Source organism: Rhineura floridana, chromosome 20 (assembly GCF_030035675.1).
Source record: "Rhineura floridana isolate rRhiFlo1 chromosome 20, rRhiFlo1.hap2, whole genome shotgun sequence".
Taxonomy (NCBI): Eukaryota; Metazoa; Chordata; class Lepidosauria; order Squamata; family Rhineuridae; genus Rhineura; species Rhineura floridana.
The window spans coordinates 10,280,684-10,307,859 of NC_084499.1; the positions used below are offsets into that span (position 1 = coordinate 10,280,684).

Below are 27,176 nucleotides of genomic sequence, written 5' to 3' on the forward strand. Positions count from 1 at the left end.
TCTGTTCTTGCAGAGATGTCGGGAACGGTGTCTGATATTTCCTTGGTGCACTGGAAGCAGCAGTGGCTGGAAAATGGCACCCTCTATTTCCATGTTTCTATGAGCAATGCCGAGCAGCTCTCTCGGGCCACACCACCAACCCTGCAGGAGCCTTCAGAGATTGTGGAGGAGCAGATGCACATTCTTCACATCTCCGTCATGGTGAGTTTGCCTTGGGCTCTTCTGCCTTTGCCATTCAGGATGGTAATCAAAGTTGTGCATTAAGTGTCAACCTGCCTTTTGCCATCTCAAAGGCACCTTCCCACCCCTTGTTAAGTTTCTTCCACAAAAGAAGTTCCACATCAGTGGGTTTGTTTGTTTCTTTGTTTATTTATTTATAGCTCGCCTTTCTGATGCCTACGCATCCCTTAAGGCAACCTGCATCAATTACAGCTTTGTGATAAAACCACAGCATCAGCAAAATACAGTGGAGCAGCCAGGCATGGCAGATGGAAACAGTCTTCAAATCAAGACATTTATCTACCTGGCAAAGGCAAAAGCCTGCTGGATTTTTTTTTAAAAAGACTTTAATAGCCAGCAGAAAACAGCCAAGCTTCATGGGACAAGGTCTTCTACCATTTGGGTGCTGCCACAGAGAAGGCCCTCCCTAGTCACCAACAACCACTCTTTCACTGCAGGACACAGGGGAGGGCCCCTGCACCAGGTCTGAGGCAGCAGGCAGGCAGGCTGGCTGGGGAGACTTGGGGATTTGGAAATTTGGCATTGGAGATTCCATTCTCTTCAGAAAGGGAATATGCCTTGAGCAGTGGATGAAGGTCCACTAGGGTGAATGGGGCGCTACCCCACCAACCTCAGTCTGCCTTCAGCCAGCCCCTACCTGCCTGTCTTCTTACCTTCATCCAGTCCAGGGGGTGGGCTGTCTGCGAGCTTCCACCTTTGGGCAGAGGACAAAACTAGAATAAGTTGGCCCTGCCTGTTATTGCCTCTGGCTCCACCTACCCCCTTGCCACCCCTGTTTTCTGCCCTACGAGTCCCAAATGACATCAGCCACCACCGGCCTTGAGTATACCTGCACTTAAATGCTCTAGGCTGACCTTAGCTCTGGGTATTGCATAAGCCAGATTTCCTTTTAAATTATTTGTCAAGAAAAGCAAAGTGTGGCCTGGAGGAGTTTGGAAGGATGTTCTCTCCAGGGCAGGGGTGAACACTAGATGACAAAAGGGATAACTTCGGCATGCCTTTGTTGTCAACTGTCTCTTGTATAACTCAAACAATATGAATTGAAGACTTCAATGCTTTCGGAAGAGTGTTCCTTTCCCACGCTATATATTCAGACTATAAAGACAAGGCGATGGGGCAAATGATGCCTTGATGCTTTTCAAAGTTTGATCATGCCCATCAAGCAGGTGTCGGCTGCAGAGCTATTTTTTTTCCTGTTTGCCCTGGAACCCCCCCCCCCCCCAAAAAAAGAACACAACCCAAACCTGTTGTTACAGCGTCCTCCAAACGGAAGCTTTATCCTTCAAGGCTTTTTTCATTGTTAAGTCTTTTTAAAAAATCTGCTACTTGCGCAGACTTTCTGGCACTGAGGAGAGGCTTCCAGCATAGTAGCCGGTGACTGGTGTTTTTCAGAGAGAAAATGCAAGGGGGAGACACGAGGGATGCCTGAACTCCTCTCACCTACATAAGATGCCCATGGTGGGTACCTTTGTGATGACCTTTTCAAGGAGCAGTAATTGATTCCCACATTGACTTCAGCTGTAAATTGCCACAGTACTGCTTGCACAGCTGTTGGAGTGGGGATTAAATGACTGTTGTTCCTCTTTACTTTTTGCTTTTGCCAACAAGAAAAGCAGTGCCTGCATCATAGTACTTGTGTTGAGTACAGATCTGAGCAGAGTTGTTTTCACATTAGTTTTAGTTTAGGAAAAAGGCAAGGAAGGGAGGATAGGACATGATAGAGATGTATACGATTATGCATGGTGTGGAGAAAGCAAATTGGAAGAAGGTTTTTTCTCTCTCACAATGCTGGAACCCGGGTTAATCCAATTATGTTGAGTGTTGGAAGATTCAGGACAGGCAAAAGGAAGTACTTCTTCACACAGGACATAGTTAAACTGTGGAATTAACCACCAGCTTGGATGGCTTTAAAGGAGCATTAGATAAATCAATGGAGGATAAAGCTATCAATGGCTTCAAGTCATGATGGCTATGTTCTGTTTCCACTGTCAGAGATGGTATGCCTCTGAACACCAGTTGCTGGGAATCTCAGGTTGCACTCAGGCCCTAGTTGTGGGCTTACCAGAGGCATCTGGTTGGCCATCGTAAGAACAGGATGTTAGACTATGATGAGCCTTGGACCTGTTCCAGCTTGGCTCATATTATGGTTTTATGAAACTGGGGTTTCCATTCACCTTTTTCACTGCCACTGATTGTTTTGTGGTCCTGGTAATGGCAGGGATTGTGTCCCCAGATGGAGTAAGCAAAACATGGAAGCTGTCTTGTGTGCATGCTAATGTATACCCCACTTTTCAACATTTTTATGTAAATGAAAATGCAACAAATCTGTCTAAATACGAAGCGTGCAAGGACTGTGGGTACAGTCCTGGAGAGGCACTTGGATGATATTGGCAAACGCTCTAGCAATAGTGGGTTGATCATCGTAATAGATATTTGGTGTCTGGAAGGAAAGTCTTCCCAGTACCCGACTGATGGGCCGAGGCTGAGGGTCTGATGGCAATGTTGTGATGTGGGCCCAGATTGCAGCAAAAGTATATGTGGGTGACCTGCATGGGGTGGGTGAAAGTATTGAATCTTCTGAAGCCAATTATTGGCACCTTGCATGTTTGATCCTCTTGAATGCTTTGGTTTGGTTATTTTATTAGATGCAATGAAGAATGAATGAAACTCTGTAAAGTTGAGGGAGGGATTTAAAGTGCATAATGGCCTGATTTGCACTTCATGATAAGCCAGAGTATGACTTACTGTGACAGAGCAAATGTTCTAGCTCTCAGCGAGGAGTTCACATTGGCTTTTTTAAAAATTATTATTATTATTATTATTATTATTATTATTATTATTATTATTATTATTATTATTATTATTATTATTATTATTTATACCCTGCCCTTTTTCCAAACTGGAGCTCAAGGCGGCTTCCTGATAAAAGTAAGAGCATATCATTAAGAACATATAAACATATAAAACATATAAACATATAAAATCAGCATTAAAACAGAATTAAACTATTAAGATGTTAAAACCAATTAGCCATACACTTAAAATACTGCAACCCAGTTTAAGAGCATACAAGTAAAACAATAACATACAGCATCCTCTTCAGTCACTACCCTTAAAGCCTTCCGTTCCAAAGGCCTGCCGGAAGAAAAAAGTCTTTAGCTGACGGCGGAAGGACTGCACAGAGGAGGCCATTCTTGCCTCCCTAGGGAGGGAGTTCCAGAGCCTAGGGGCAGCCACCGAAAAGGCCCTGTCTCGTGTCCCCACCAGTCACACTTGTGAAGGTGTTGGGATTGTGAGAAGGGTCTCTCCTGAAGATCTCAGGGCCCGGGCAGGTTCATATAGGGAGATACGGTCTGACAGATAGCCTGGACCTAAGCCATATAGGGCTTTGGTCCTTCATGGGCTTTTTAGGTCAATGCAAGATGGCAGATAAGCCAAGGTTTATTTATTTATTTATTTATTCCATTTATTAGTCGTCCATCTGGCTGGATTAACCAGACGTTCTGAGTGATGTACAATGCAAAAACATATAAAACATCAAAAAACGTAACAGTAAAAGCTAATCAATAAGGTAAAGGCAACTGAGTTTCAATAATAAGGCTTCTCGCCTGTATAGTCCGAAGATGTAACTGCAGATGGAAGTTCCTGGTGTAAGTCTTCCTACATTGGCATAAAAACCCGTCTGGGTGATAGTCTGTTTGCAAGATCTAAAACGGCATCTCCCCCCGATCTTAGCGTCTAGCAACTCCAGCAGGGAGAGGGGAGGGACAAACAGGCCCCTCAAAATCGAAACCAACAGGGTAGTTCTTCTCAAAGAAGCCGAGGCGCAGGAGCCAAGGTGTAAACACAACCGATATCAGGCAAAGTGGACGAGGCCATATGGTAGGACGGCGGCCGCTGCATGGGCACTTCCTAACCCTCAGAAGCTGAAAGATTTTCGTAGCAAGCTGCGTCTTCCAAGGACAGGCCGCAGCACCGGGCCCGCTGAGAGGCCGCAGCTCGTCTCCAGCTCCAGCCCAGCTTGGCGCTTTCCATCATGAGAGGTGGTAGCAGCAGCGGCCTGGAACAGGTAGAGTATCACATCACCTCCCTGGGTCATACCGATCACTGACGTCCAAGTCCAGGTCAAATAACGAGGAAGGCAGCATAGAAAAAGGGAGGGGGGACTCCCCCATATTCTCCATGCATTGTAGCCTTCAGCCAAGAGGGAATTACCCCCTAAAAGCCATCGGTGGTGGAGCTCCATCGCCCATAGCTGTTGCCTCTACCGCCATCTTCTAGTTAGTGTGTTGTCTGAGCCGGCAACCATGGTTAAGGTCAGTCCTCTTTAACCATAATTTGTAACCATAGTATAAACCTTCTATAAACTGTTGTTAAGGAGGAGAGACCTTAAGCAAGATGCCGTGGTTGGACAACACATTAAGCGTAACCTGAGCTTAGCTGCTGCATTGACCAAAAAAGCCAGAGAAGGAGCAAAGTGACTGTGATCTTCTCTGCACATTTGTGGAGCCGTGGTTTGGCTTAGCATGACGCGTGAACATATCCCTTATATGTATGTATCTGCATGTGTGGGAGTGTTGAAACATCCACCCAGTCTGAAGTTTTCAGTTAGAATTTAAATTGTAGACCGTGGTGGATTGCTTGCCCCCTGGTAGATGACTTTCATTGAGTTGGGGGTGGTGGAGACTGCTCTCCCTCTTTTTCAGTCATCCCTTTGAAATTTGAGTCAAGCAGCAATCAGAAAGAGCCACTTCTTTGTTTTGTATAATGATTCCTTTTACTTGGTTTTAGGTCAGAGATATCCTGCTGTATTTATTTTCTAATGCCAGTGTGGGATCACTGGTTTATTCCATAGATGCCTAGATGCACACCACAAAGTATAAGGATCTGTGCGTATTTATGAGTAGAATAGATTATTGGTGCTAGGCATGTGTGCGGGAGGGTAAGTTTTAAAAGAGGATAATTTTGAAAAGTTACAAAACCCTAGCTTTAGGGGTTGTAGAATATATCATATTATTACATATACCAGTGTAATAAATCATTGAGTAAAAATATGTAGGCTGAGCAAATTAATGCACAGTCAACATATTTGCATATGGTGCATTAATTAGCCTAATTTATTTTGAGCACAGAACCTGAGCTGAGTTTAATTGGTGTTACTGGATTGCAGTTCACTTAGGATAACCCCCTGGTTGTGAGGAAAGCAAAGGGATTTTTAGGACTTCCTTCAAAAAAAAAAATACTGTTTTTGGAAGGTTGCAGGTGAAGACTTGAAATTGCCTTCTCAATGAATGGAGCTGCATAGCTTTATAACTCAGCCACCAGGAATGTGACTTTTTGCGAAGAAGCAAGAGACACGTGCTGGGGTTGAAATACCCCATCACCACCTGGTTTGATGGAACCTGCAGGGAGACCTCTTAAGAGATTCTAAACCAGCCGTTATCTCAGAAACAAACCATGTGAAAGGAAACCCTTAGTGGGGATTTATAATGACCAGGAACGATAATTAAGCAGGGGAATAAGCAGAGCAGAAGGAGGGGTGCATCGCTTTCTTTGTTTAATTCAGCACTTTACAGGGGAAGAATAATCAGTGGTTTTAAATGTTTTGACTCACGCAGCCCAAATAATCATAATAAATCATATCAGGCATATGCCCGGAACCTTGAAGTGACAGATGACAAACAGAGCACTGACAGGTTGCTCCATCATGCAAGGAAAATCATTGAGTTAATGGAAGAATTATGGCTTCTGAAATCCACTCCACTCCTATTGTGGGGAAACATTTCAATTTATCAAAGCCAAATGAACATTAATTGCAGCAGCCTGGTAAATTTTCGAGCTGCTGTGACCTTCATTGAATTTTAATCCAAAACAGATAAGATTTACTTCCACACACAAGAGGAAACATCACAATTAAAACTCAAATGACAGCTAAGATTATGGTGCTGGGGGAGGTGGAGGGAGGGCAGATGACAGCAAGCGTAATGACAAAAAGATTGATTCTTTTGTACTTGACATTGCTCAAATTAGAAAAGGCAAATAAATAACATTCAGCCTTTGCATATTCCATTTACATTTCCTTCTCCTCCCCCCCCCCAATCCACACACAGAAAACAATTTTCAGATGTTCAAGATGAGAAGAGAAAGGGTGATGACAGTAATGGAGACGGAACTTCCTTTAAATGTAGTAATTAATGTTACATTTCATTGGGGAGAGATTAGAGTGAAAACACTGCTGCAAAAGAAACAAAGCAGGTATTAATTTTGTTATTAAAAGATGCTCCTGAACAGAGAAAGACATGAAGGAGCACAACTTGGGGCTAGGAAACAGCCAGACCTTGGTTTTTGACTTTTCAAATCTGAGTGACTTATATTTGCAATGGACTAGCTCATGAGTATATGTTCTGTCCTACCTACCAAAATCCAGACCATACTACTAAATACAAGGTGGTCCTTTTTAATTTAGGTCCATAATTTGCAGACTTACCCACACTTCATCTTTGGAAGGTAAACTAGGACTACTAGACCTAATCAACTTGTTTACCTCTTCTGAATACTTAACACAGGGCTGCTGACTCTGATGGATGTGTTCTATCTACACTGTTGGGGGCTGTATTCTTCTGAATACCAGTTGTTGGAAAATGCAGGAGAGGAGAGTGCTCTTGTGCTCAGGCCCTTCTTTTGGGCTTCCTGTAGGCATCTGGTCGGCCACTGTGAGAACAGGATGCCATTGGCCTAATCCAGCAGGGCTTTTCTCTTGTTCTTATGAATCTTCTCTACCTCTTCACTGTTGAACACCATGGAGGTGGATTGGATTAGTATGTTGAGTTCAGATCTATACTCAGCCATGAAGCTTCAGTCTGATCACTATCTCTGTCAGCCTGACCTACCACAGAAAGTTGTTGGGGATCATAATCAACTAAAGTTGGAGAATATACTCTCTGACCAAATAATAGATGTAGAAAAATAAAGTTAAGATACTAAATGAACACCATATATTCTTTAGTGGCATGTTTTCCAAAGAACATCTGGTTGGCACAATTATCATAGGCAGGACACCATAGTTTTGGGCAACCGTATCTTTGCACTTTGTTGCTGTGGTATACCTTACGTGAATGATATAAAAGTCGGATATACATTAGTTAGATATAAAAATTAGAATACATTGATGTGTAATTGCACACAGTTTTTACATCTCATTGTGAACCTGCACAAGATTGTTTGTTAATAATTGTGTATTTTATTGGCCTTTGGTTTTTATGAGGGGGCGGGATTTCTTTTTATACAGTAATATATACGATTGTAATCAACTGCCAGGAGCCAGAAAGGTTTGGTTCTGTGGGCTGGCTTTTTTTTTTAACCATCAGCAACTTCGTCTGCATCACGTTCTTCTAGAGCAGCTTTTCCCAACTAGTGGGCCACCAGATGTTGTTGGACCACAATTCCCATCTTTCCTGACCGTTGGCAATGCTGGCTGAAGCTGATGGGAGTTGTGGTCCAACAACACCTGGTGGCCCACTAGTTGGGAAAGGCTGTTCTAGAGGGAAGAATATGGAAGCTGAACTATGACATCAATTGTCAGGGGCCAGAAGAGGCGACACTGAACACCTCCACATATTTCTCATGTATTTTAACTTCAAAATTAAACAACAGTTTAGTTGCAGACCACTTTGTTGGCCAATATCAGCTCAGAAGTAGTAAATATAACAGCTGCAGAACCTGTGGCTCTTTGGAGGTGAAAATGTAGTAAATGGCTTACTAATCAGTTTCATCTCAAGTGTTGCCAATTATAATTTATGACTCCTAAATAATGTTATTGATTCTGCAGAGCTGTACTGCCTAATGGAAACTTCAGTTTCTAATGGAACATAAGCTACTGTAAATATATGCTTGCAGTACTTAGTCTGAAACAAGCAAACCTACTCTGGAATAAGTTGGATGCAGTATCGGCTTGCAAAATGTGAGGACCAAAGTAGTTCTCAATATGGGGACATGGCTGCGGGGAGGAAGTGGAATGGTTTAATTTCAAATTGCTACCAAACACTATACTATGATAATACTATAAATGATGATTAATCAATGTAGCCATATATTAGGCATGAAATAGCTTCAAAAAGTTTCCATATGTTCTCACTGCATAATTGTGTTTACATCTTCACTTAAAGAAGTATATTCAGTATGATGATGTCTCTTTCCCAACCATTGTCTTGCCTAGTATTTTGACAACTTTTAGTGAAGGGCCAATCAAGCTTGGTGGACATCTCCTCCAGCTTACCCTTACACTTTTGTTGCATTGGATACAGTTTTGGTGCAATGTGATTTGGGATCCCATTCCTCCCCATAAATTTCCTTTGCTCTAGGAGCCCTATAAGTGTCAGAATTCTATTGAGATGCGTAGCAGAGTTGCATAGCGCTGTGGAACGGAGTGTATTGAGCGAGCTTAGTGTGTGTGTGTTTGAATCTTTGCTAAGATTCTACCTTCCCTGCAAATTAGTCAGACAGAGACTTTAAGACTGCACATAAGAATGTGAGAGCCTGAATCAAGCCAGTGCCCCATCAAGCCCAGCATCCTGTTCTCACAGTGGCCAACCAGATACCTTCCCTGCAAATTAGTCAGACAGAGACTTAAAGCTTTAAAATAAGAAACAACTACTTTATTCTGGAAGTACATGCTTGATAGGAAAAGAGTTCTCTGTCTAGCTAACTAGCTATGTTGGAGCAACGAGCACTGGTCCCAGTACTCGCCTTCATCCTGGTTGAGAGGAGAGACAAAGATAAGATGTCTGCTCCCCTCTCGAGAGAAAGAGAACACTGAGAAAGGCGGGAAGGAACTGGGATCAACATTCCTTTGCTTATCAGCCTAGCAGGAAGGGAAGAGACAGCAGAGGATCAAAGGGATCCGTATAGCCTCAACCAGCAAGAGGTCTAGCTCTCTAGCTACCCTTATTAACCCCATGCAGCCTCAACCCACCAAGTTGGAGTTGAACCTCATACATTCCAACAATCAGTACCACAGGGGCGGAACCACTATCTTACTTATTTATTATTACATTTATATCTCACCTTTCCTCTAAGGCAGCATTTCCCAACCTTTGGGTCCCCAGATGTTGCTGGACTACAATTGCCATAGTTTCTGACCATTGGCCATGCTGGCTGGGGCTGATGGGAGTTGTTATACAACAATATCTGGGGACTCAAAGATTGGGAAAGACTGCTCTAAGGGGCTCAGAGTGGCACCTCCTTGTTTTATCCACACAATCATGCTGTGAGCAATGGTGACTGGCATAGGGTCACCCAGTGACTTTCATGGCCGAGTGGAGATTTGAATCCTGTTTTCCTAAGGTCCTAGTCCAACATCTAATCCAGGCTTTCCCAACCAGTGTGCCTCCAGATGTTGTTGGACCACAACTCCCATCTTTCCTGACCATTGGCAATGCTGGCTGAGGCTGATGGGAGTTGTGGTCCAAACATCTGGAGGCACACTTGGTTGGGCAAGGCTGATCTAATCACTACACTACACTGGATCTAGGCCCAGCATCCCTTAGAAATTGCTGTTTCTGTAGTGTCCATTTAGTTTACTGACTTAGCGGTACACTTTTAACAGTGTCTTCTGTGGGTTTTATCCAACGTTAGTCCTTCTCAGAGTAGATCCAGTTAAAATAATGATTGTCATGACTAGCTATTAATTTCTGTGGGTTTACTCTGAGTATAACCTAGCTGAATACAACCCCGTGTGTTGATAGTTGTTAACTAAGGCATATGAAGAGGTATCCTCAGTGAATGGCCCACAATTAATTTTATTCCCCTCCCCAGGGGAAAAAACTCTCCTACGGAGCCTTTCAGTTTCGTTTTGCTCTGTCTTGATGTTTTCCTAACTGATGGACCATCAGAATGTTCTGCTAGCTTTTGTGTCAGGAGTAAAGTGTTTTGCTTTGCTGAACTCATTGGGAATGGCCCATGAGTACAGCACATGCTTTGTATGAAAAAATCCCCATGTTCGGTCCCCACTGGAATATCCAGGTAGGGTTGGGAAAGGCTCCTGTCTGACTTCCTAGAGAGCCGCTGCTACTCAGTGTAGACAAGACTGATCAAGATGCACCAACTGCATCAGTATAAGGCATCTCCCTGTATTTCAAAGTAGAAACAGGCTAGAAAGTGTCCTGTGTACTTGCTTGATTTTTACAACTGTTTAATTACTCCACCTTCCTTGGAGTAGCTTCTGACCCCCAAGTCAGTGCTGACAAGGTTAAAGCAAATCACCAACTCGAATGGTGATCTAGTCACTTTACAGAGCTGTATAGAATTTTCCGAATTTTCCTCTTTGTAGATAGAGCGCCGCCTGGATTTGCCCCCTCCTATAGCTTGTAAGTCCCCCTACTTTGATCTTCAGTCCTGCTCTGCTGTCTTCCAGTCTCATACTCAGATTAACTTATTTCCTCCATTTTAAGCTCTACTGCCTCAGTTTTTGTTCCACACTACTAACGTTGTGTGAGAAGGCTAAAGAGGACTCCCTAAAGCTTTCTTGCTTCAGCCTCTATTGCAGAAAATAAGATAATATTCCCATCTTGCAAACTACACATGATGAGGGGGATACTTTTCATCCATTTCTGGAAACGCTTCGCTACTAAGAGAGCTTTCTAGTTGCAAATACGTCTTAGCCAACAGGTCTGTTCTCCAGTCTGCGGGCCAGGGGTGGTCAGTTTCATAATAATGTTGGCACCATTTAACATTAAGGACTTCACCCTTGTGGAGTTCGCATCCCTGGGCACAGTGCATTACATGATGCAGCACTGTTCCCATGGGGAGCATATGAATAGAGAAAGCTGCCTTATACTGAGCCAGTAAATAAGGCAGAGGAAGGCAGTGGTAAACCCCCTCTGAATACCACTTACCATGAAAACCCTATTCACAGGGTCGCCATAAGTCAGAATCGACTTGAAGGCAGTCCATTTACATTTTTAATATAAGGCCGTCTAGCTCTCTGTTGTCTATACTGACAGCCAGCAATTCTCCAGGGTTTCAGGGAGGGGTCTCTCCCATTCCTATCTACAAATTGTGAGGATGGAAATTGGGATCTTTTCCATGCAAAACTTCATGTGCTGTACCACTGAACCATTCCCATTATGGATATTTTTTCCATAATTGTCATGACCCCTGTATCCAGCAGTGACCGGACACAGAATTAGGGGTTGCAGGGGCATCAAACGGGAAGCCGGGTCATGGATCAGAGCTGACTGCTGAAGACAGGGAGACCATTGCCACATAAGTTTCTGGGCAGAACTTCCCAGACCACCAGGGCCTGTAGGGCCAGAGCCTGGACAGGCACCTTCCCATGAGCCTGAAGAACCAGATGCCTCCCACTGCACATGACCAGTCTGCGAGCGCACCAGGAGTAAGGCTATGGGACAGAGGAGTAATGCTTCAGGCCAGAGGGCTGGCCCTTTAAGGCTCTGCATTTCTCTGAAGGGGCTGGAGCCTGGAGGATGTAGTCTGAAGATGGAGACATAAAAGGCCTCAGTCTGCTGCCAAGTTTTCTGGGAGCAAGTGGCTTGCTTGGAGCTGCCCATGACCCAGCAGCCCTCGATCAGCTTTGTTGCTTTCTCCATGGAATCTACACTGCTGAGTAGGGATGCGGTTCACTGCCTAGTTCCGATCCGCTTGTGTTCCGACAGTCCGTCATTCAATCCTGATCTGCCATTTTTTGTCCCTGCTTGTTTTTGCCCTTGCCGATTCGATCTGCTGTTGGGGTTTTTTTGGCGGTGAAAAAAAATTACATAATTTTTAACATAAATGCTTATGCAAATCCATGGAAGTTAATGGATAATAGTTATTGTAATTACAAAGATTATTATGTAAAATCAGGGGGGGAAATAAAAAAAAATCCATGCCGATTACAGCCATGGTCCGCTGCAAGAAATCAGTGTCAGTCCGAAAAGACAGCGGATTGTCGGATTCAGTCAAAATCCGGTATTAAGTCCAATTTAGCGGATATTCTCCCCCATCCCTACTGTTGAGCTGCTGAGGGCAGCCAACCCACCTCTTAAAGCAGCGGGTTTTTAAAGAAAAAATACTTAAAAAGAGAGAAACCCTCAGCCACCTTTTATTTACGGCAAGCCCACCTCCTGCCTGTGAAGATTCTTCATCCTCCCTGGAAGATTAATCAGATCTTTCTGGTATGTTCCTCTTCCAAAGGAAATGACAAACAAAAAGAAACAAAAACCCCAGGACAAATACACGGGAAACAAAAATGTAAGATTTGTAATAAAACCTTGTAGCTTCACATTGGCAAAAAATCATTGTGATGCTTTTGAACAATCAGAAACAATAGGTGCAAAATTGATCAATCCCAATGCATGAGAAGGAGAGGATTTTTTTTGGGGGGGGAAGTAGGTGGTATAAGGTGCTGAGGAGGGGGGAAGTTTGCAAAACCTCCCCTGACAGTGCTATCGCAGTTGCATCTCTGCTCCAGAAAAGGGTTTGAATTTTTCGCATTCATGATTGCCATAATGCTATATTAAAGTTTTGTGTGTGTATATGTGAGAGAGGGAAGCAACCCACCCATTCTCTTCCTTTTCAAAGGGAGCATAAAACCAGCATGCCTAAATGTGCGTGCTCTCATATTAAGGGGAATTCAGTTTTTTAATTTATCTTTAAAGTGTCATTTTCCTGACAAAGACACCTGTTATGCTAATAACTCTGCACTAGTCTCTCTGTAAGAGGCATTGCAATGTTGTTCCTGTGAATACATTAAACGCTTGGGAGCAATTTAATCTGGCAGAGTCTCTCTTCCTTCTCAAGAGAGGTTAAACTGGAGTGCGCATTTTGTATCTTGGGTCAAAAAGGTGATGCTTTTTTTAAAAAAAACTTTCTTTTTCTGTAAGGTAGTAGCCATGAACCAATTCAGATCTGGATCTCCTTTTAACTCCTGTCTGATACATAGGACCCACATTTGGCTTTAGGTTTTACTATACACACCTGTCTTTCTGCTTCACCCCTTTCCTATAAAAATAACGAAATACACATTCAGAGGTGGTGCTGTGGGTCGACCCACCTTAGGATGGCCCACAACCTAGTTCGGGGTCCTTACCCACCAGGTGAAGGCCAGAGCTGTCAAGGAAACTCAAACTGGGAATGAATAACTCCTCCCTCTGTCTGCCCCTCTTTCTCACTTTCCCCATTGCAGAGCTGCAGAAACAGCCAACAGAAGTTCTTATTTTAAGGAAGTCAACCAACTGATCTATTTTATTTATAGAGGACCAAACTTTTCTGAAAAACACACATCATTGGCCAAGCTATCTCATTGTTGCATTGATGCAAGTGGTTGCTTCTCCAAGTTGCAAGTTAGTTTATGGCTAAATTCTCAAAGATGGTTCCTCATTTGTTTAACAGTGTGGCAGCCTTTATCGCTGCATATTTGTGTGTGTGAGCACACATTCATTGAGCAGTTTTCGTATCACCTGAAAGGATATATTAGATTAGAATTTGGGAGCCTTTGACCCTCCAGAGATGGTTGGATTTCCAACTCCCATCAGCCCCCGTCAGCATGGCCAGTGGTCAGGGATGATAGAAGCTGAACATTATCTAGAGGGCCACAGGTTCCTCATCTGTGGAACTAGAGGTCATCTTTTTGGCAAGGGGTCGGTGAGAATGGGCAATTTTTTGAGCTGTCCAAGAAGCATTAGAGTTCTAACCTCTGTACACTGCAAGAACCAGGTGTAACTTTGATTGCATTGGGGTTGAGACCAAGCTGTGATGTGTGAATTTTTTTGGGGGGGGGGGATGAGAGAAGAGGCATGTTCTGGACAAAACTAAAATGATCAGCCTCTCCTTGGCATGACATCATGCCTGAAGAACAGCAGCCACAGTTTAGGAGCTCGCAGCATTTAGACTGTAAATGGTGCAATTGGACCGAAAGCACTTGGCCTGCATTAGTGCCCCAAAGAGACACTCTCTGTATGATTAAGCAGCGGGTTTTGTCTGGCCTTCCCTGGATATCCAGGACGACCTCGCCTCCGTTGTTCATGCTCTGGTATCTTCAAGATTGGATTACTGTAATGCGCTCTACGTAGGGCTGCCCTTGAAGACAGTTCGGAAGCTTCAGCTGGTGCAGAACGCGGCTGCCAGACTATTGACGAGGACCAGTCGGTCTTCGCATATAACACCTATTCTGGCGCGTCTGCACTGGCTCCCTATTTGCTTCCGGGCGAGATTCAAGGTGCTGGTTTTGACCTATAAAGCCTTACACGGCGTGGGACCTCAATACCTTGTGGAACGCCTCTCTCGCTATGAACCTACCCGTTCACTTCGTTCAGAATCTAAGGCCCTCCTCCGGGTACCAGCTCATCGGGAAGCCCGGAGGGTGGTTACTAGATCTAGGGCCTTTTCTGTGGTGGCCCCTGAGTTGTGGAACAGCCTCCCCGAAGAGGTACGCCTGACGCCTACACTTCTATCTTTCCGGCGCCAGGTAAAGACCTTTTTATGCTCCCAGGCATTTTAATCTTTTAATTTTCTTAATCTTTCTACTTTTAACATGTATCCTTCTTAATTTGTGTTGTATTTCGTTTTTGTTGTGCTTTCTGTTGTTTGTTTGTACATGTTTTTGTGATTTTTTACTATGATATATTGTATTTTATCTTGTTTGTTCACCGCCCTGAGAGCTATTCTGCTAAGGGTGGTATATAAATTGAAATAATAAATAAATAAATAAATATCCATCATCATTCATGTCAGTGCTGGGGCTGTCAGCCTCTCTCCACCTCAGAAATTAATGATTTGAACTCAGTGACCTCATTCCCATGACAGGACAAACCTCAGAAAGTCGACACAAGGCTGTGCAGGAATGACAGAGTGCCTTCAAGTGGCCTCGTGCAGCCAGCTGAGTGCCAGTGGCAGGCAGGAGCTGCTGAAATGGCAGAGGGTGGGAGAGGGCCTGGAATGGAGGCACGGCTGTTGCTCCCTGCCTGTAAACTGGGTTAGGATGGATGAGCATGATGCTCAATCATCACACCCAGTGTGCCAGAAGGGCCTTCTCCCTTCTGATTCGTGGCATGCTGTTGTTAGACTTCCCTGTTGATTCTAGACAAAAGTGCATCCAAAACCTGACATTTTGTAATGTTTTCCCTGGCTCTCGGAAAAGGCTTTGGGAACTACTCAAGCAAGGACTAGAATTTACAGGGAAAAGAAAAGAAAAATATTTAGCCTGATTAGGTGTGGCAAATCTTTGGCCCTCCGGATGTTGCTGACCTATAACTCCTGTTGTCCCAGGCTACTGACTGTACTTGCTGAGGCTGATGGGAGTTGGAGTTGAGCAACCCCACACCTGCTCTTGAAAAATTGCTATATTGAAATTCACCCAGTCCTGCCTTCTTCAGTGGATGGCTTACTGCAGCCCTAGTATATGCAGAATTTGGGCTTCCTGCAAATCTTAGTCCCCACCTTTTTATAAAAACAATACCCCAGATAAACAGATTTCTGGACCCAACAATGATAGAAATACTCATAAACTTTTGCAGGACATGGTGGCAGAGTGTTTATAGTTAGTATAGTTATCCTTCCCGCCATTATGGGTCCCATTCTCATTCCCCTTGTTACTTCTACTGTACTAACAAGAACCTAACAAGGTCCTGGCAGCTGGATCAGGCCAAGGGCCTATCTAGTCCCGTATCCTGTCTGCACAGTGGCCAACCAGATGCCACAACAAGAAGCCCGCAAGCAGGCCCTGAGTGCAACAGAAGTCTCCCCACTTGCAATTCCCAGCATCTGGAAGGACAACATAGTCATCGTGTCTAGTAGCCCTTGATAGTGTGGGTAGTGCTTAGGGGAGTGAATATAAACTCACACAACCATTCTGAATTATAATATGGTGCAAAAAGGATTAGAATGGCTGGTGGGTGCTCTGGTAAATATTTGTGGGCTGTTTGGTGCACACCATGCTGGGGATCCCAGCATTGCAGTAATGCAGCTTGGATGTTATTGGGACATGGATAACTGTGGTCAGATTATCTCCCTAATAATCTGAGAAGAACCCTGCTGGATGAGGCCAAAGGCTCATCTGGTCCAGCATTCTGTTCTTACAGTGGCCAACCAAAACACCCAATGGGGAAGGCTGGAAGCAGGACCTAAGTGCAACAGCACTCTCCCCACTTGAGATCCCCAGCAACTGGTATTTTGAGGCATACTGCCTCTGATGGAGGGGGTGGAACAATAGCCATCATGGGTAGTAGCCCTTGATATGTTTTATCTTCCGTGTATTTGTTCTCTCTCTTTCTCTGTCCTTCCCCATCATTCACTGCTAAACTGTATCCTATAAAGTTCTACTTGAACCCATCTTAGTACCTGCCTGGATGTGGATGACATTTAAAATAAATGCTGCGAGGGAAAGAGGCTGTGACGTATTTGCCTTTATTTTAGTTTAAATCTTTCCCCGTGTGAATGTAGTCTATCACAATGTTCCAGCATTTCAGGGGCTGACTTTTCTCTGCCTGCTTTAAATTGCTTTTGAAGAGTCTGAATTTTGGTTACAAAGGACTGATTGTTTTTTGAGTTCCTGATGAATAGCTTGGTTAATCTAGTTACCTTCCTGAATGCTCTTTGTTGTTCTTTGGGTGATGCTGAGGCTCCTGGAAGCATGAAGTTGACTGAGCAGTGCATCTCAAGGATAGATACTGTGCAAACTCTATATAAGCCATGTCCACACTATATGTTTAAAGCAGTATGATACCACTTTAACAATCATGGATTCCCCTATAGAATCCTGAGAACTGTAGCTTGTTATGGGTGCTGGGAGGACACCTCTAAGCCCCTCACAGTGACAATTCCTAGAGTCCCCTGGAAAGAGGGATTGATTGTTAAACCACTCTGGGAATTGCAGCTCTGTGAGGGGAATAGGAGTCTCCTAGCAATCCTCAGCACCTGTAACTAACTACAGTTCCTAGGATTCTTTGGGGGAAGCCATGACTGTTTAAAGTGGCATGATACTTCCTTAAGTGTTCAGTGTGGATGGGGCCGTAAAGTCTTGCTCCAAGACCAAAAGGTGTGTCACTTAATCATTAAGCTGCTTTGATTCTTCCTCTTCTCTCTCTCTCTTCCCTCACCACCAGTCTAGTAATAAGGACCACTTCATATGTTATTAACATTTATTACCTGCCCTTTACCCAGAGGTCCCAGGGCGGGTTACAACAATTTTAAAATATTATGTAGTGGGGAACCCCAGCTCTCTTCAAATTTTATAGTCTATGAAATAATACCCATGATTATATGTTTGCCTTTAATACACACAGATTGGGAAGCAAGTATGCTTGTCATCCATTGTAGCTGACAATATAAAATACATCCTTCGTACTACTTGGAGGTTGACCCCCAGTGTAGTAATCGCCAATCTGAGATCTGCTGAGATCTGCTGGTGATCAAACCACGCCCATTAGAAGAGGCCAAGTTGGCTTGCTTGTGACTCAACATTATAAAAAAATAACTGAGATTTAAATCACAGACTTACTTGTCTTGGGCGGCTGACCGAGCATGACAGCAAATGCATCAGCCCAGGCTATCCTCTTTAGGAGGGTGATGCTCTATGTTCATTTCTTTAGCACTGGCTCACTTGTCTGTATGTGCTGGAAGTGAATTATTTCTGATTACCCCTTTGGTGCTTCCTGCAGACAAGAGCTGCTCAGTCACAAAGCTGCCAGATGCTGAAAGGAGGGAGTATTGTGCTCTGCCCTCCCCACCATGCTAGAGTTTTAGGGGGAGCAGCCTGGTCACACCTAAAGGCAAAGCAGGTGTTGTTATGGACTATGGAAAAGGGCAAGGACTGTAGCTCAGTGGTAGAGCATCCGTTTTGTATGCAGAAAGACCCAGGTTCAATCCCTGGCATCCCCATCTCATGCTGGGAAAGAACCCAGTCTGAAACCCTGGAGAGGCACTGCCACTTAGTGAAGGCAATACTGAATGAGATAGGCCAAGGGTCTGACTGAATATAAGAGCCAGTGCGGTATAGTGGTTAGAGTGTGGGACTAGGACCTGAGGGACCAGGGTTCTCATCCCGGCTCAGCCATGAAGCTCACTGGGTGACTTTGGGCCAGTCACTGTCTCTTCAGCCTAACCTACCTCACAGGCTTGTTGTGAGGATGAAATGGAGAGGTGGAGAGCCATGTACACCACTTTGAGCCGTTTGTGGGAAAGGTGTTATATAAATGTAATAAACAAAATAAAATAAAATAAAATATCAAGCAACTTCCTATGTAGTCTTTTGGTATGAAAGGTTAGCTATTCTCCCTCTGTGTTTTTCCAAACTGTTCTTCTGTCACGTTTCCTGGAGTTGTCAGGGGCTGGTCAGGAGATGGGTTGAATTATCACTTCCTGAAGTGTTCCCTGGGGATAAGTGAGGGGACCAGGCAGCTGGTGCCCAAGGACCCCGTCAGGAGAAACCAAGGTCACAGTGCATCTTGGCATAGATGTCAGCAGCTGTGGAATGGAGGCAGTGGAAGTCAGGCAGGTGCCGCACGCTGAAGCAAGGTCCCAAGCACCTTGAGACCTTGTCGATGGCTGTATCTGTGATTTCTCTCCCCCCCCATGCTGATAGAAAAGGGACAAAGCAGCCAGCTGTACTCACGAACGACAAAAAAAAGGACTTCTTCACATAGCGCAACAATAGCGTATGGAATTTGCTGTCGTAAAGTGTAGCGAAGGTCACTGGCTTAGATCGCTCCAACAGGGGATAGGACATACTCTTGGAGGTTGATCAGTGGCTGATAGTTATGTTGACTGTATTTGGACCTCCAGGTTCAGAGGCAGTATACTGCAACTGAGCAACAGCGGAGGAGGACTTATTTGCCTCCAAGCTCTGCTTGTGGATTTCCTAGAAGTATTTGGCTTGCCATAATGGGAAACAGGATGCTGGACTATTCAGTGGGAGGCTGGTTCATTAGGGCAAATGGTGCACTGCCCCACCATCCTCAGCCTACCCTCACCTTCCAGCCTTGTTAAGTTACATCCAGCCAAGAGGTGGCCCTCCCTGTCAGCTTCTTCCTCCTCCTCCGTCTCACTTTTGCCCTTGTAAAACTCAGCAGGGAGGAGGATGGAGATAAACTAGAATTAATTGGCTCCACCGGTCATAGATGTTGGTTCCACCTAGTTTTGGCCTCCCTGCCTTCTGCCCTACCACTCCCCATGGTCACAGCTGCCACTGGGACTAATATAATCACCTGGTTCAGGTGCAGGGTAATATCTTAATACCTTTCGGTGGGGGATGCCAAATATGCACAATGACATCTACTGCATAGTACAGTCTACCAAGAGGATTAGGTGTGGGAAAGAAAATCTAAGGATAGTCTTCAACTAAATAATTGTACAAACAGAACAATTGCTGCTTGCGCAACAGGACTTCCCCCACTTTCCCCACACACATGCTCATCCCTGTCCCCAATTCTGCTCTTCAGGGTTGGGGAGAAACACAGAACAAATCTAGGGGAGCACAGGGAAGGAGCAGGGCGAACACCCCATTGTGCAAGGAGAGATCGTTACAATGACAGAACATTTAGTGTTACTTTAAATATAACCGTGTAGTTTTTTTTATGAACAAAGCTAAACATTGAATTCGCACCAATAATATAAAATTCTCAGGCAACCTTGTTGTTTTTGTTGTTGATGCTGATAATCATAACTCTGTAACCCCACAAAAAGTTACTAGCCTGCAATTCTATTTACTAGCCTGCCAAGGTTTGTACCCTATGTTTCAGTGCTGGGTATGGAAGAGGGGATACAGCTGGTATAGCACAGTGGGGAGGAGAGCCTGGCTGGGAGTCCAGAGTCTGTGAGTTCAAATCCCCGCTCGTGTCTCCTGGGTGTCAAGGGCCAGCTAAAGATCACCCCACAGTGAGTGGCTCAGGGGCTACATGCCCTGCCACCTGTGCAGCCGTGGGCAAGCTGCATAGTCCCAAGGAGCCCAGTTGCCCCCCAGCTGGCAGTTACGGTCAAGGAAGGGGCTGGCTTGTGCAGCTGTGGCAAGCTGAGCAGGCCCTAGCCAGCTAGGGAGGACTAGGCTCAGAGGAAGGCAATGGTAAACCCCCTCTGAATGCCGCTTACCATGAAAACCCTATTCATAGGGTAGCCATAAGTCGGGATCGACTTGAAGGCAGTCTATTTCCATTTCATGGAAGAGGGGAAGCCCCAATTTCCACAGCCAGCATGATTATCACAGACCACTCAACTTTTAGCAGGCTAGTTTAAAACAACAACAACTGGCAGTGGGGGTGGGTGGGGAGCCTACCAAGTGGACTGGTGGAGGAGGGACAGAGCAATCCATCTCACCTCTGCCTTCCTGCTCTTTTCCATGTTGGGAATGGAGGAAGATAATTTCTTTCCTCTTCAGCTAACGTGGAAACCAAGTAAGCTGGTGGAGGAGGAATGAAGTGGATCTGTTCCCCCTCCACCAGCCTGCTCACTCGCCTGCATGGAATTCCTGGTTGCCTGCATTTGCCTGGTGAGTTGCTAAATATAAGGATGTCCTAAGGGTGGCGTATATGATCCTCCGTGGCGCAGAGTGGTAAGCGGCGGTAACGCAGCCGAAGCTCTGCTCATGGCCGGAGTTCGATTCCAACGAAAGGAGGAAGTTGAATCTCCGGTAAAAGGGGTCGAGGTCCACTCAGCCTTCCATCCATCTGCGGTCGGTAAAATGAGTACCCGGCATATGCTGGGGGGTAAAGAAAGACCAGGGAAGGAACTGGCAATCCCACCCCATATATACGGTCTGCCTAATAAACGTCGCAAGATGTTACCCTAAGAGTCGGAAACGACTTGCACTACAAGTGCGGGGACACCTTTACCTTTACCTTAAGGGTGGCGTTTCAATTTTCATAGGCTTGTGGTATTCCAGGCACTGGATGTTTCACCTTCTTTTTCCAGTGTTCAGGGATTAAAAGGCATTATTTTGTAAGGGTGTTGTCTCTCTGCCCCCCATTTCCCAGCATCTATCCCGTAGAAGCCAGAGATCAGGGTTGCCATTTGGCAATGGATTGTTTTGGGCTGAACATAAGCCCAGTCTTTCTTTTGAAATCACGGAGTATGGAGGAGGGTAATGATGAAACATAGAAACAGGTGATGCACTGCATGGGTATGCTGCAGAAGCCCAGGCGGGAAGCCGTCTGCCTTTATGAACCCCTCCAGGTTTTTTTACTCACTGCTCCACTCCTCACAGTGGGAAGGACGGACAGACACACACGTTTGTGTGTGTGTGGTGAGAGAGGTTCTGAAAGAAAGCCTAAGGCTCTGAAACGTACGTTCTCTGCTATGTTTGGATGGGTGGAAGAAGAAGAGAAGAGAAATTCACTTCCTAAAAGTTGCGCAGCTGTATGTTCCCTCTTTCCCTTACCTGATTTCTGATGCTGTCATGACAAAGAGCAGGATGTAATTACAGATTTCTTCTTCGTCCTCACTGTTTGCCCCCGTCTTTTTCTCCAACCCAAGGATCTCTGCAGTGCCAAAGGTCTCCCTGAACCTTCGCTTTTGCCCTCTCTCTTTTCGTTCAGGCTCTTTGTTTTTTGCACTGTTCCTGTCACTGCTTCCTGTATATCTCTACTGAGATGAACTGCAGGCTTCTTTTGTGTCCTTGCAGCAGTGGGGGGCGGTATGATAAAGGGAGAAAGAAGCTTCTTCCCACCCATCCCCGCCTGTGCTGCTGTCACCGCTGCTGCAGGAAGCATGTGAAAGAACCCTGCATTTTTTTGGCTATGCACATTTGAACCCTTAGTGCAATTTAACCCCTGCCGATCAGCTGACGAGCGGGGGTTAAATGCTGCTGTGTTGGATGCAGAGATCCCTCCTGGGATCAAGTACCCACTGGTCATGCACAGTCAAACCCCACCCTACCGCCGATAGCTGACATCACAAGTGGGCTTGGAAGGAATTGGCCTGGCAGGTCGGAATTGGCCTGCAGACCAGAGGTTCTCGACCCCTGCCCTAGTGTTCCTTGCTCAGTTTGGTGGCAGCAGGATCCCATAACACTTTTCAGTCTCTCACTGATTTACTCACAGGAGGAGTCTCAAATGCACAAGTGGAACATGGAGCATGGCTGGCTGCAACAGGCTGCAAACATTGGTCCCAACTGCACCATGCACCTCTGAACGCAGGAAGAGGAGGGAAGGGTGAGGCTGTAGTGATGAGGGCATTCTCTTCTCCATGCAGTTAGTGGCCTTAGGGATTTGGAATTCTTCCTCCACCATTGAAGGGGCTGTATACAGCCTCAAGGTTTTCAGGCAGAGGTGAATACTCTCAGCCAAGGAATTTTGTATTCAGTACCAGAACTGAGCTCATAGTCCTGTCGCACAAAAATCTGCTTCCTATTCCCCTTTCCTCTCAGTTTTCTTCATCTCAGCCCCTCTTCTTCTTGTTGCTGTTACTAAACAGTTGGGAATCAGATTACTTGACAATCTATAGCAAATTGCTCAGATCTGCTGGTAGATCCTGATCTACCTTCTGCTCTCTTAGGGCATCGTCTCCTTGCAGAACTTTTTTCTCGCAGTTCCTTGAAGTGCGTCTGACTCAGTTTAGCAAAATGTCTTTCTGCAGGGTTTGAGGACAGGTCTGTGTGCCCTGACTGATAAATTTCAGCTGCCGCTTTCCTTCCTCCTCTCACCTCATTCCCCGTTGTTCCCTGGGGAGGGCTTGCCCGCTGCAACGTGCTGCTGGCTCTATCATACAAGAAGGTGTTAATGACTTTTTAACACTGCAAAGGCAGATTGGCATGCTGGGCTGTGAGCTGATGTTCCTTCCAGTTTTAGAAATAGAATTACATATTACAGCACAGAGGGGTGGCTGCCACCTTCCCGCTCACTGTCTGTCGGATCTGAAACCTGCACGTTCCAGGGTGGAAATGGGCCTCGCTGCCCTGGTTTGCTCAGTGATCAGCTATGTGTTTTCTGCGAAGGGAAGGTACATTAATAAAACTTGGCACTTGGGGGTTGTTATGAATGAGACTTGGCTTTTTTTCTTGTCAGATTTACTGCCCTTCTGCCCTCAGTTTCGAAAAATAAATCAACTAAAACTGAGTGTGTTTTCTGGTTGCCAAAAAAAAATGGGGCTAGAAAGGACCAAACCCTGCCAACCATATCTGAAGGCAGGACTATCCTCACGTGAGCTCCTGAGACACCAACACACATAAGGCAGACCACTGAGTCCTGTAAACAGTGGTTTGCAGAGGATGTTTCTGCAATCCAAAGATCCAGGGAGCTGCATTATACTACACTGGAGCATTGGCTCATAGGAAGCTGCCTTGTACAAAGTCAGAGTATTTGTGGATGGCTTTTCTTGGAAGAGCAAGGTATAAACAAAGCAAATCAAGCTGTGATGCTGTTTTGAAAGGGTGTGGGGTTCTCCCACTCATACTGTTTGTCCAGTGGTGGAAAACATATTGGTGGCATTTATCCATTTCTCCTTCCCAGTGTACCCTATGTAGTTTACCTGCAGGGCAAATAGCCACTCCAGAAAGTGCATGTAGGGGACAGGGTTAAAACATCTGTGCTGTGGCCCTGATCCTGTTTTTCCTGTCTCCAACCTGGCAAGGTGAGGAAGGGTAAAAACGCTGCTGCTGCTGTGATCCAATTCCTCCTCTCCTCTTCCCCTGCAAGGCTATTTTTGTTTTAAATGCAGGAGGTCCATCCTGTTTTAGTTTGGCCTTCAGATCCTCTGTCTGGAAATGAATGAAACCTAGGGCCTTTATTTATATGTATGCAAAGCATAAGCTATAATCTTTTAACTGATGGTTCCTTGCTTGCTGCCAAAGATTATTCAGAGATGTGACCATGAAAAGAAGTCAGCTTGAGATTGAACAGGGATATGTGTTCTTTGAAGGCTTCCACAGTTCAGTCTGTGCCTGAATATCTTCAGTTTCCTGCTTGGGTGTCTGCTGCACCCTACCACCATCCTGAACATATTATTATGCACAAAGTCAACAGCAGAATTCTTTGTTCTGAGCATCCCACAGCTTTTCTGTTGAGCTGTCCTGAGGATTTTAGCCTCCTTAAACAAGACAACTTGTGTAAGCTGCCTTTGAGCTCACCCATTGTGTTGTGGGTGAGTTATAGGGGTGGGGGAGAAGTTTGATCCAGTCCTCATTTGAAAGGGAGCTTACCTAATTTGCACTTTCTGAAATGCTGCATGAATAGAAACATGGCCATCTTTTGAAATTTGCCCTTCTCTAAATTTTTCAGTGCAGTGCTCCACACAAATAACTTGTCCAAAAAATGTGTATTAGAGGGAGGCAATGGCAAATCCTCTCTGAATACTGTTTATCATGAAAACCCTATTCATAGGTTCACCATAAGTCGGGATCCACTTGAAGGCAGTCCATTTCCATTTTTATGCCTTCAGATTAGCACCATACACAGATCTTAACTGCTGGTTTCTGTATTTTCCAACAGAGAGCAGCTGTTGGATCTTCATTCCAACATGCCTGTGAAGAATGGCTGAAAGATTTGGGTACATTTAGCCTGGAGAAGAGAAGGTTAAGGGGTGACATGGTAGCGGCCTTCAAATATCAGAAGGAGTGCCTTGCAGAAGTTGGAGCAGACTTGCTCTCAGTTGTTTCAGAGGGCAGGGCATAGAACCAGAGGGTGGAAATAGCAAGGAGCAGATTTTGTCTGAACACTAGGCAAAGCCTCTTAAGAGTGAGAGCTTATTCAACAGTAGAACAGACTAACTCAGGAGGGGATGGGCTTTTTTTTTTTTTGCTGAGGTTTATAAGCAGAGACTGGACAGCTGCATCTCAAGAATGCTGTAGTCGCATTTTGTGTTGCAGATCCTGCACTGACCAGGGCATTGGAACAGATGACCTCCAAGACCCAACTCTATAATCTATGGTTCTGAGATTTGTTTTGCCTTAGGATCAGTCTAACCTAATTAAATCTGCAATGTTTATCCTCCATTCCAACCTACTATTAGATGTTTAGGGCTTTTCCGTCATCCCCACCGACAGCTTTCCCTCTGCTTTCACTTTTTTTTTTAATTTATTAATTATTTGATTTATATCCCGCCCCTCCTCCCAGCAGGCGCCCAGTTAACATATAATCTGAAGAATAGTTCTGTTGAACTTGAAAACTTTCTCAAGACATTTCAGCTGGCCCTAATGAAAGGCATTGCTTTTAGTCTCTCCTCCATATCTGCCCCTTGACATACACAACTCTCTGCAATTTTAGTCTTTCTTGCTAGTCATTCTTAGCAAACTAGGGAAGCTGTGGCTCAATAAATAAACAGCAAATAAACATCCAAAATAGAAGCAAAGCTTTACCTGACTAGAAGAATGGAAAATATTTTCCTAGGATTCAAGGTGTGGGTAGTACTTCACTTGCAACAATGGCAGCTACCTCCAGGGGCTCTAGGGGATTGCAACCCAGATGAAGTCGGCCTCATATGTCTGGGAGGAAAAAACAAAGGCTGAGGGCGAGTACGCAGAAGTGGCAGGGGAGGCTTTTTAATTTTTAAGCAGGAGAGATTTAAGCATTTCATTAATTTCCTGCCAAGGTGCCCCTTTGATAAATTACAGCCATCCTTTCTCCACCTCTCGTTTCCCTCCCTCTTCTCCCCCCCCCCCAGTTGACCATTTCTGCCAGTTTCTTCAGACAGCTCTGAGAAGCCCTCAGATATTGGGGGGGGGGACACAGGCTAGAATGAGATTTCTACCTGCCTGTTAGGTGTGCAGCTTGCAGCCTTTGAGAGGGCTCTTTCTGCCTTAGGCTGCATTCAGAAGGCACTTTATTCCATCTTCCCAACTGTATTCGTTCTTCCTGTAAAAGCCACTTCTGGAAATCTAAAGGAGGTTTGGTGCTCATTTCCATATTAACCTTTTCCAGAAAAAATTGGCTTGCCACCCTGGAAACCTGGGATATTGTGGGAGTTTTGCCTTGTAAGTTTCCCATGGTTTTCATGGCTGATGCACCAACTGCTCATGTAATGAGATTTTGAGTGGTATTTTGGCATATCATGCAGTGAATCATGGGGGAACAGAAGCACGCATGCACGAAAAGGGTGGGGGAGTGGCAACACATCCAATTAAGTTCATTATTATGCCACACCATGCCCACTAGCGTGAATGAAATTTAGTGTGACATGGCCAGATATTGATAAAAAAAGCCACAGTTGTATAACGCAACAGGTACTGCAGCGAAAAAGGAACGCTAGAAATTGAGACAGAAGCGCTAGCGTTATAACCAGTAAAACTAACACAATAAACCCCACATCTGAATGGGACCTTAGTCTGGTATCTTCAAGGATGCATCTGTGCTGGAATGTCCCAGTTTGTTCCCCTGTTTAGATATTTCTGACCACTCACACCCACTTGTGCCAATTCGAGAGACTTAAGTAAAAAATGGAGAAGCAGTATTTCTGATTAAGGCTTTGGTTAGAGCTCACATCCACATATGAAGAAGTCAGACCACTGAGATCCCTCTTGCCCAAGAATGCCTCTTCTGACTGGTAACAGCTTTCTTAAGTTCTCAAAGCCTCTCTCATAAGAAGAGCCCTGCTGGATCAGGGCAAAAGCCTATCTGGTGTAGCACTTTGTTCTCACAGTGACCAACCAGATGGGAGGCACCAAGCAAGACCAGAGCTCAACAGTGGTGTCCTCACTTGTGTTCCCAGCAACAGGTATTCAAAGGCATGCTGCCTTCGACAGTGGAGGTAGAGCATAGCCATTGTGAGTAGTAGCCATGGATAGCCTTATTGTCCATGAATTTATCTAATCCTCTTTTAAAACCACCCAAATTAGTTGTCAACAGTTCAGCTTATGAGATTCCATAGTTTAACTATGCACGGTGTGAAGAAGTACTTTCTTTTGTCTGTGCCTAAATCTTAGTGACCTTTCCTTGTAGGGGGGTTGCTGCCACCCCTTCATCATTTTAGTTGCCCTTTTCTGAACCTTTTCAAGCTCTACAATATCCTTTTTGGGGCAA

General features: G+C 45.0%; 1 protein-coding gene across 5 annotated transcripts in view; it reads left to right on the top strand.

Moving 5' to 3' along the window:
* ASTN2 (astrotactin 2) overlaps positions 1–27,176 on the top strand; it is a 773,365-nt gene that overhangs the window by 176,525 nt on the left and 569,664 nt on the right. For all 5 annotated transcript variants that reach the window (XM_061604310.1, XM_061604311.1, XM_061604312.1 and 2 more), the window contains exon 2: positions 14–201. In XM_061604310.1, coding sequence (XP_061460294.1) covers positions 14–201 — 188 coding nt within the window. The remainder of the gene's footprint in view (positions 1–13; positions 202–27,176) is intronic.